This window comes from Mytilus edulis, chromosome 4 (assembly GCF_963676685.1).
Source record: "Mytilus edulis chromosome 4, xbMytEdul2.2, whole genome shotgun sequence".
Taxonomy (NCBI): Eukaryota; Metazoa; Mollusca; class Bivalvia; order Mytilida; family Mytilidae; genus Mytilus; species Mytilus edulis.
The window spans coordinates 96,454,929-96,465,434 of record NC_092347.1 but is presented as its reverse complement, the minus strand read 5'-3'; the positions used below and the strand labels follow the sequence as shown (position 1 = coordinate 96,465,434).

The 10,506-nt window shown below is 32.0% G+C and overlaps 1 protein-coding gene across 1 annotated transcript in view; it reads right to left on the bottom strand.

The window, feature by feature from the left end:
* Nucleotides 1–1,346: 1,346 nt before the first annotated feature.
* LOC139521626 (fibroblast growth factor receptor 3-like) overlaps nucleotides 1,347–10,506 on the bottom strand; it is a 51,414-nt gene continuing 42,254 nt past the window's right edge. The window contains exons 15-17 of the mRNA XM_071315105.1: nucleotides 4,797–4,934; nucleotides 2,888–3,046; nucleotides 1,347–1,748 (exon numbers count right to left, since the gene is read on the bottom strand). Coding sequence (XP_071171206.1) covers nucleotides 1,643–1,748; nucleotides 2,888–3,046; nucleotides 4,797–4,934 — 403 coding nt within the window. The 3' untranslated portion in view covers nucleotides 1,347–1,642. The remainder of the gene's footprint in view (nucleotides 1,749–2,887; nucleotides 3,047–4,796; nucleotides 4,935–10,506) is intronic.

Here is a 10,506-nt window from a genome sequence, read left to right as displayed (position 1 = left end):
AAATTCAAGGGCATATATAGTATCAAAGCATGTCCAATTGACATAGTTTTTTTGTTTATTGCTACTAAAAAATGACCTAAAAGAGTTTGAACATATATATTCACATTCTGACTTTTTAAATGCCCATTTAATTAGGTGTGTAAATTGTTTCTTAATGAGAATGTGAGGCAATGTGGTATACAGGGTAGAAAAATCAAAACTTTGAACAGATTTAAAATCACCAATATAAGCATGCAATTTATCACGTACTTCCAACGAGTTCTTGACACTCCAAAAGTAATTAATTCCACTATTTTTGAAGGCCTTATTTGAACAATTTATTATCAGGTTTTTAATTGTACCAAGTGTGCTGGTAAGAAGAATAGACAATTTAGTAGTGGAACAATGGCTTGAAGACGAAATGGAACAATGCACTTTTATGAATGCTCCAATAAACGTTTGAACTTCAAATAGCTGTCATAGATGTCATTTCATCATACATGTGCCAGAAAATGAGTTCATAGACCAAAATGTTGTTTACCGAGGCTTATTTTTACGGGTTAATTTAGCATAAGCATACAAATAGATTCTATTCTCAATTTTATATAGATGTAGTATACATTTGTACTGTTATGTCATGCCTGGTCTTGCTTCAAAATTTTAAAATCTCTTCACCAAGTGCAACTGCACACAGAGAAGATGATCAAAAATGTACTTTCCTTCAATAATTTCCACTCAACTCTTCAATATATCAACGTTAAAATCTGGGACAGTTGTAGTCTATAACAATTCAACAATTGCAAGATGAAACAAGAAAAATCATTTCTCGTTTTCGCTAGGTTTTTTCAGCAGTGAAGCACATTGTACGAATTGTTGCATAAAATATCAGACTTTAAATAATTTATGATTGAAGTAGTTGTTTCATTGTGACATAGTCTACATATAATTTGTTTCCATCAAACCCAGAAACAATTAGTACAATCAAACAGACAATCGAAACAATCTCCAAATGGTTTGAAGTACGTTGTGTCTACAGAGAACGCATAATTCGCTATATGCTATGTATGCATTGTCCGTTACTTGATTCCAATGAAATCAATTATCAAATGTTGAATTCTGCAAAACCAGTTATAGTGTAAAACAAAACAAAAGTGCAGCTCAACGACGGTATAGTGCTGCTATTATGATTGATGGTAAAACTCTGTCATTTATAGAATCATTATGTTGTTACAATATTAACATTGCACTTTTTACCAATATCTGAATTTTCATTGAAACTATATTCTAGAAATATAATTGACCATTAATGCTTATATATTTTAGGGTTACACAAAAAAAAATATAACAAACTTCAGATTGTCATGGTTCTTGTCTCTTTATTAAACAACATTCAACTGCGAGTGTACATACTTTGTGTTTTACCAGATTAACGATATTACAATTCTAGGTTCATTTTTTTCTGTTTGGTGGTTTATACATTGGGTACTTTCAATGTTTTCCTTATCTATTGAATTAGAACTAGTCCTCGAAAATGTCATTTTTTTAAAATATGTTTTATCATTTACCAGGCCATACAACATTTTCAATTTTACATCAATACGTTTTTTATATTGATTAATTTATCGCTGCCATTTGAAGCAGGCGAGTGTTTTTTTTTATTAGTTTAACCATTGAGTGGCGTCTCGTATGTTAGTATGCTGTCTGTTGCTGACATTTCAACATAAGTTGTATGTTCGGTAGTATCCAAGGATCCTCTGTCAGAATGGTCACTATAAAATAGAAAAACAAAATTGTCATTTTTACATATTGTGGATTCAATAATGGTTTTCCCTTATCATATTATAGCTTTAAATATATGTCCCAAAGCTAAAAAGGGAACATATGATGGACCTCTTTTGTCTCCAAATCACACGAACCATACGGTTTACAAGAGTGATTTCACACAGGAAGTCTCATTTTGAAAAAAGAGAAGAGCACAACACTTACAAAATAAATGTCATGAAAACTCTAATCATGATTGTTTTTAAATATACAAGTCTTTCAAATCAAAATACTAGAAAACGTACACTATAAAGACATTTGAAAGCATCATTTACAATATGATATGTACATCACACGAAAACAACACTTTATAAATAACATGCGTCCGAACCGTGACAAAAACTTAATAAATGGGAACATTTTTTCAATTCTCATCGAGGGGAAGAAAATAATTATGCTGGTATTTAATGTCAATCAAACCAATGCATGCATCATGCAAAAACAATTTGCATTACTGTTAAACTTATGCTGTCAATATAATGGAATTTGATGCGACTGTCATACAAGTGAGAGGTTTAGCTAGCTATAAAATCAGGTTCAACTCACCATTTTCTACATAAGAAAATGTCTGTACCTAGTCAGGAATATGACAGTTGTTATCCATTCGTTTGGTGTGTTTGAGCTTTTGATTTTGTCGTTTTGAATATTCCTCTGAGTTCAGTATTTTTGTGATTTTACTTTTTAATAAAGAATTAAGGAAGTAAAATAACCAGCATTTTTTTAAAATTCAAGATTAAAACATTTTTAAAATAGTATTGTTATGTCGATATGGAATTACATGTATGTCGGTTAAATCATTACATAAGTAATTGTCACCGTAAAGAGATTTTGTACTTTAAGCAGAAAGAAATTGCTTTTAACAGATATTTACTTATTACATATTAAATGTTTATTTTGAGAGTAGTGATAGATTAATTGGTGTGAGCTAAAACGCCGTCTCAGCACAAAACAAGCTATATTATGGCAATCAGTGCAGTGATATGTTTATAAAGATGAATAGGATATATCACAAAAGCTTCTTATTGTTTAAAATTTATAGTTAACCGATAATACCCATGCACGGATCAAATAAACATTCATTATTTACCTAATCGAAGACAATTCATAGTAATCTTTAGAAACAGCCACAGACAAATTTATGTATGGTTTTGTCTGTTCTAACATTGCTTCTAACTTCTTCCTTAATTCTGTAAATGAGGGTCTGCAGTACGGATTAGGATGCCACACAGACAACATTAATTGGTATCTGGAATGAGGAAATATAATACACTAAGTAATAGGTTTAGAAATTAAACGCCTTTTCTAATGCTCAGACTCACTCAGTTTTTATAAGTCTTCGTCAAAGATTTCATTTCCTTCTGTTATTTCCTTTTAAATAATTGGGTTTGACTTATGTTTTCGCTGATATTTGCAAATACGTTAAAGTTTCTCTATTAGGTCAAAAGAAAACATCGTAATTCTTAAAATCTCTTGTGGATTGGCAAAAATAGTTATTGTTTTTTTCTTTAACGAAGGCGATTTAAAGTAATCCTTATATATTTCCACAGTAAAGTTTATATATGGTTTTGTCTGCAATCAGATCACTTCTAATACTTTTTTAATTCAGTGAGTGATGGTTTGCAATATGGTTGATGAGGCCATTGCACTTTGTCTTGTTTTGTTTAATACGTTGTTTGGGAATTTGTCTATCACTTGTAGAAATGCTTAGAACAATGTCTTATTGTTTCTTCAAATAGGAAATATCAAGATATGTATGTATATAGGAAACAGTATACCGCTCGCACATTTTCATGTGGGAAAAAGTTTTTAGTTTTAGTAGTTTTTAAATGACAAATTGCTTAATTTTGATGTCTTCGTATCATTTATGCTACTTGGTCCTATATTTGGAAACGAATCGATGTCTCCCTTTGTGAAACAGTATGGTATTGGTGGTTTAGAGATTCTTCTTTGAATGTCTTGTCTTCTTCATTTTACCATTTACATGGACTCACCACTACTCTTTTGTTGTCTTAACTTTATATATCTCCAGAATTGTTGAATGATTCTTTGCTGAGGCGACCAAGTTTTGGTTTCATTTTTAATTTCCAATACGTTAGACTAGAAGTTTTTATGTTCATAATCTAGTCAAGTTTTATTTTATAGTTTTCTATAATCTTTTATTTTTATCCTGTCTTTATCTGTTTTGAAATTTTAGCTCTGTAGTATAGTCGTTGTTTCTAGCGCTTGTGTGATTTATCTCGTGTGATCTAGGGGATGTTCCATCTACTTGTGCATGTTTTCTTTGGTTCCTTCGTTCGTCTTAAAGAAGGGTCTTACTTAATGTTTCCCAACAAGTTTATATACGTTAATTTTTGTTTTTGTTTACATATTCAGGAAATTCCTTCCATAAGCTTGCCTTTATACTTGGTACACATGTATATTTTCTTAATTTGGCGTATATGGATGTATGGCGCAGTTACCTTATAGTAATTTTTTTTCTAGTGTTCTCTCTACAGTGATGTTCTCTATGAAATTTGTGTTGCTTTTGAAACTGTTTCTTTAGTTGGTGTATCAATTTGTTGTTCAAGTGTATGTTAATCTGTTATATTAAGAATGGTCTCAGAGACGTTGAAATCTCCTTTTAGCAATATCTTAAATATGTTTTGTTTGACTTGTGTGCGAGTCTTTCAATTGATTCGCCCAGTTGTTGTAGTGTACCAGATTCAATGTTTGTGTGTCTATAGAAACATTCAATGTATAGGGGTTAGTTTCCATAAACGTACAGTTTATTCTATGATATCTCACAATAGGTGTAAAAAATCACTCCTCCTTAAGATACAAGGTCGTTTCTTATTGATATTGGATTTTTGGTTAAGAAACTCAAAACTCGATTTTTGTTTGTATAGGTTTATATGGATTTCTAATGCATTTATATGACTTTTGTATGGTTCAATTTGAAATCTATCATTAAAATTATGCAGACTGAAAAACCGGAATTACTTTTCCATTATGCTTACACTTCCAAACTGCAGTTTTCAGGTTTTTCCATACGGTATCCTTCTTTGAGCAATTTAAACAAGTCTTTGTTTGGAATTCCTGGATATGGACTTCCACCCAAGGTAACAATCTCCCATAAAACTATACCAAACGACCAGCTAGAAATAGATGTATAACATGATAATTATAAGGATACACGTTTGAACAATCTTGTCCAATATATAAACTTGATAAAGGACAAATGAACCCATTCAACAAAAATCTGTAAAGCATGACTTCGATTTCAGTTAGTCGTGGTATAGTCAGACATAAAATGATCCATATTTGCCTTACAAAGTCTCAATGGTATTGTCGGTCACAAAATAAAGTTATTAGTATATAGAAACGTGCAGAATCACAATAGCACCAGATATTACTATTACTGTAAGAGGCTTTGTTTTTTTTTTAATATGCACATTATTGGATAGTGTTGAAAATTGTAGATTAAAAATAATTATCTCTTAGTTTATCCATCTCAATGACCTTTTTCAAACAAAAAGCCAAACTACAAAACTGTCTGATTCAACTACTGGTCATTGATGGATGTGTACTGTTCACGAATAACTGACCGAAACAATATCTCTTTGTGAATAAGAACATAGTAATGATAATAAAAGATAATGAATATTGAGATACCATAATATATTCTATAAATATTGAGCTGTTTTCCAAGTTACGTGACTACAGTAATGAAGAATTTAATACAATTTGGAAATAAGTAGGTAGTAAATTTTACATATTACATTCAATAATGGAATACAACATGAATAATTGTAGTAGTAAATTTGATTAATTTGATTACAGAACCAACAGATTTGAAAAAAAACTTCTATAATAAGACATACAAAAGAAACAAGTTTTCACAAAAAAATATTCCTCTTAAAATTGATCGTTAGTTATACTGAAGTATGTATGTCTTACGGGTGTTTTCACTCTTATTATTTTTTGTGAAAAGAACCGCTGTGTCGGACACAAAAAATAGTTTAAGAGATAATTAATGTGTAATTTTTTAAATTATTTTAGTTGATCTGATTTTACTCCCAAATAAATCTGATATATGATGCAGTTCCTGACAGAGATGGTATTATTTTCTAATAATAGTTATACTACTTCCGTAGGGTTTGTGTACAGTCTTCAAAATTAATAAAATCAAGATAATATGTTTTACGAGCCGTTTAAACTACCTATATATACTTCAGGCTGTTGACTAATGGAATTGTTAAAAAATGTATAACGCTGAAACCGATACAAACATGAAGCTGTGCGGGGAAAAAACTATACAAAAGATCAATTTGATTTGTTAAAGAAGAGTAATGATTAACTAGCAATCGTAAATCCTCAATAGAAAACAAAAGATCAAAGACTGAAGTGTTTAACCCCGCCATATTATTTATGTTTGTGCCTGTCCCAAGTCAGGAGCCTGTATATTCAGTGGTTATCGTTTATTTATGTGTTACATATTTGTTTTTCGTTCATTTTTATTTACATAAATAAGGCCGTTAGTTTTCTCGTTTGAATTGTTTCACATTGTCTTATCGGGGCCTTTTATAGGTGACTATGCGGTATGGGCTTTGATCATTGTTGAAGGCCGTACGGTGACCTATAGTTGTTAATGTCTGTGTCATTTTGGTCTTTTGTGGATAGTTGTCTCATTGGCAATCATACCACATCTTCTTTTTTATATTTGAATATTTAAAAAACGACGAGGTTACCAAGTCTAGAAAAACAATAAAAAATTCCATGATAACCAGTGCAATCATCCTGTGAAATTTCATGGTATGGGTTGAAAACTGTAGTAGGAGTTGATTACACAAATTCGGTACACCCTTTTCCCCCGAATCTGCCATCCAGCCTTCAAGACATCACCTTTCACAGGCCGGTTTTACAAAAACATCAAAAGATATCATTGAGAGGGAAAACTAAATAGGCAAAATCATAAGCACTTTATATATATATTTGCTTTCTTATTTCAAAATAGTTAGATAGATATAGATTCCTACCCTGCAACAAGTGTGTTACGATAATAGAGAATTTGATATCTATATATAAGTGCTTCGAGAGAAACCGGCAACGTTGTAGTTCGTACAGTTGGGAGAAACCGTCAAAGTTGATGTTTGTATAGGGAAGAGAAATCGCGAACGTTGTAGCTGGTACAAGTGAGACAAACCGCCAATGCAACGTTGTAGTTTGTATAGGTAAGAGAATCCGCAAAGGTTGTAGTTTGTATAGGTGAGCAAAACCGCCAACGTTGTAGTTTGTATTAATGGGAGGAGAACCCGCCAAAATTGTTGTTCTTATGGGTGAGCCAAACCGCCAACGTTGTAGATCGTTTAGGTGACCGAAACCGCCATCGTTATAGTTTGTATAGGTGAGTGCAACCGCCAACATTATAACTCGTATAGGTGAGCGAAGCAACCAACTTTTAGTTCGTATTGGTGAGTGAAACCGCCAACGTTGAAGTTCGTAAAGAATCTTATGCTGTGTTTACATGTAATTCATATTCCATTCGCATTAACTGATTCGGGTTATTTTAATTCGCATTCGAAACGTTTTACATCCGAACATAAATTCCGATTCGAATTGTTATGCGAGAGTCTATGAACACGTTAAGCGAATTCAATTCGAATTAAACGTACGTGTGAACGAGGCATATATTGGATGATGCGATTTGGCTAACCCACATTGAATTCGAATCAAACGGACGTGTGAACGATGCATGAACAACCTGTTCCCCTCAGTTGCACTTTTATTATGTAAATCAACATTCTGCTTACTCGTCTTGAGCACTTGATATCCCCCTTGTTTTTGGTGTAGTTCAATGCCAGTTTGTTTTCGACTATTGAGTTTGAATATCACTTTGGTATCTGTCGCCTGTCTTTTAAGAAAAAGTCACCCAAACATGTTGATATAATGGTACTGTTCCAAAGGAAACTTAGGAGCCAGTATGGTAATCCTTTATAGTGCATCGATATTTACTGATAATTGATTGTCAAATCTGAAAATATCTCTACTAGCCAGCAGCGTCCTCAAAGTGAATATTCTCAAAAAAAATAACGTAAGCTAATTTGACGTCTTTTATACAATGAAGCCTTGAGAAATTTGCTGGTCCTTAATTGATCAAAGAATTGTTAAATGAGGTATATAAATACAACACGGAAGTAGACAGTCCGTGGTGTAATTCTTTTATTTACCACGACTTTATCAGATTCCTGTCGCCAGTCATATATAAGCATATACGCAGCCTAGGGCCTTACTACTATAGCGGTTTCGATCAGCAGTTTTTGCGTTTCAATTTTGTACTTGTTTGACTTTATAAATATTTTGATATGAGCGTCACTGATGAGTATTATGTAGACGAAACGCACGTCTGGCGTACTAAATTATAATCCTGGTACCTTTGATATATTTTATATAAATGTTATCAAAAATCTTAAAGAATTTCAGAGGTTTCAATTAGCAGAATTTTTCATAGCTCAACTGAAGTTGAAAAATCTGTCACAATAATTATATCAAGAGCTTTCAAGATTTTCATAGATGAGAGCGCTTACATGACAATTTTCAAACTTTTCAAAACAATTCGCAGTTCCAAGAGCAATTTTACTATAATATTTATGATTATATATTTTTTTTTTAAATCAATCATAAAATGTATTTGTAAACCTGTCAAACAATTTAATAATATCCGTAAAGTTGCAGGGATGAGTCGAATCTTTCCTTGAATATTTTAACCAACAAATCATATTTCTTAGGTGCATAACAAGGGACATAACTCCTTGAAAACTTTCTACAGACACTGAATTTTCTAATATGTTTATACAATTGATACATTGTTTAAAAATGTTTCACATATATTTAAAACAAAATCTACTAAGCGCTATAAGGGTAAGACCACTTTCAAGATCATTTTTCATATTCCTTAGGTTTCCAAGGACATAACTTCTTTTATTTGAAACTGGATGACATTTCGATCGAGATATTGTTGATTTAAAACCTGTTTGCTAATTTAATAACAGAAAATTCAGAATTTTAAAAGCAAGAACGATTAATGACCAATTTTCATGTAATTTATGCTTCCTAAGAGGCATAACTCTCAATTTTTTAATCGGTACTGGTTTCGAATACGATCAAAATACGCAACACTTTGCGAGGAAGAGAACATTTAAGTTTATTGGAATTGTTTTATACAGCTTTCATTTCAAAGAGCATTATAGCTCCAACAATTTTTATTGAAGATGGAAATATGTTTCATCAATCGAGACATTCATCATTGACAAATGCACTGATAAAATCTCATAACCCTTCTTAATACAGGAAAGTCTACAAGAGAATTTCATCACAGTTTGCTTTAAACCCTAGCCCGGCCTCCCTCTTTTGTGGGAAAAAATAGTTGATTATAATGACTGGAGCTCCCCTTGGTCAGTCAATGCCCTGCTTCCTTCCAAAAAATTCTGGATCCGCCACTGAGTGAAACTAAGACATTGTATCTGTACGGAAAAAACTGTTCAATAGATCATTCAAACAAAAATAGACATATAGAAATATTCCATATCAAGAGTAAATTCACGTTAAGTCTACGTTAATAAAATGTAATCTTGATATTTATAATACATATTAATGCACATATAACATCAGAAAAAGTGCGTCTGTTCATCATTTCTTCAAATTTATGTATTCGCTGCTGCTCAAAAACAGCATGACATAATATTGAGAGCGTTTCCCAGAATCCTACTGACTCTTCTACTAAATTATCTCCATATTTTCTCTATAAAACATGTATGATCATTCAATTTTGAAGCTGACGCGTCTTCTGATAGGCTGACAGTGTGTTTTCTGTCTGCTAATAGACATATAATTGACATGTGACCTTGACGTCATCAACGTTTTTTCCTAATTTACCTCGGGTTAAAATGAAAGGAGTAGGTCCGGTAAGACCCCTTTTTGGCCCCAAAATATAACAGTTTTACAAAATTGTTAAAATGTAAACTTTTAGTTATTTATTGGACAGTTGAATGCTTCTGCTACATAAATATGGGCTGTATTTGACAATACAATGCACATATATCGGGTTGTAGCACCATTAAGTCATGCTAAATTACTGAAATCTTCAAAATTCTGTCATTTAAGTTAAATTTTAGACGGTTTCCTTGTAAAACGAAAGTGGCCGCATTCGTGTTCATCCTTAATATTGAAATGTAAGTTGTATTTTATGATAATACATAACATATATAAAGGGTGTGGATGAACACGGATGCGGCCACTTTCATTTTTGACAAAAACCATCTGAAAAGTGACGTTTTTTTTACATATTTGAGAGATTTTTCATATTTGAGCTTGAATCGGATCGTTTTTAATGACTTAATCAGTTAAAATCTTTCACTTATACTAATTGAATCAAGTGAAATAGACACTTAAGTCTTGAAAAAGTGGTCAAAATCTTTCGTCAGATGAAACTGAAATTTGAGGCCAAAATGAGTCCTTATCGGACCTACTCCTTTATTAAAATATAAGGAATGACTGTTATATTTCTTCTGTCTATTCGGAATAACATCAACAATGTGATGCTCATATTAACATAACACGCTATGCTGGTAATTCATGATGTTATTTCTTCATAGACGGTAAACATGATACAGTCATTCCTTAAACGTCATTTTTGCAACTTCTATTTTGGTTTTAATTTGAACAAAATAT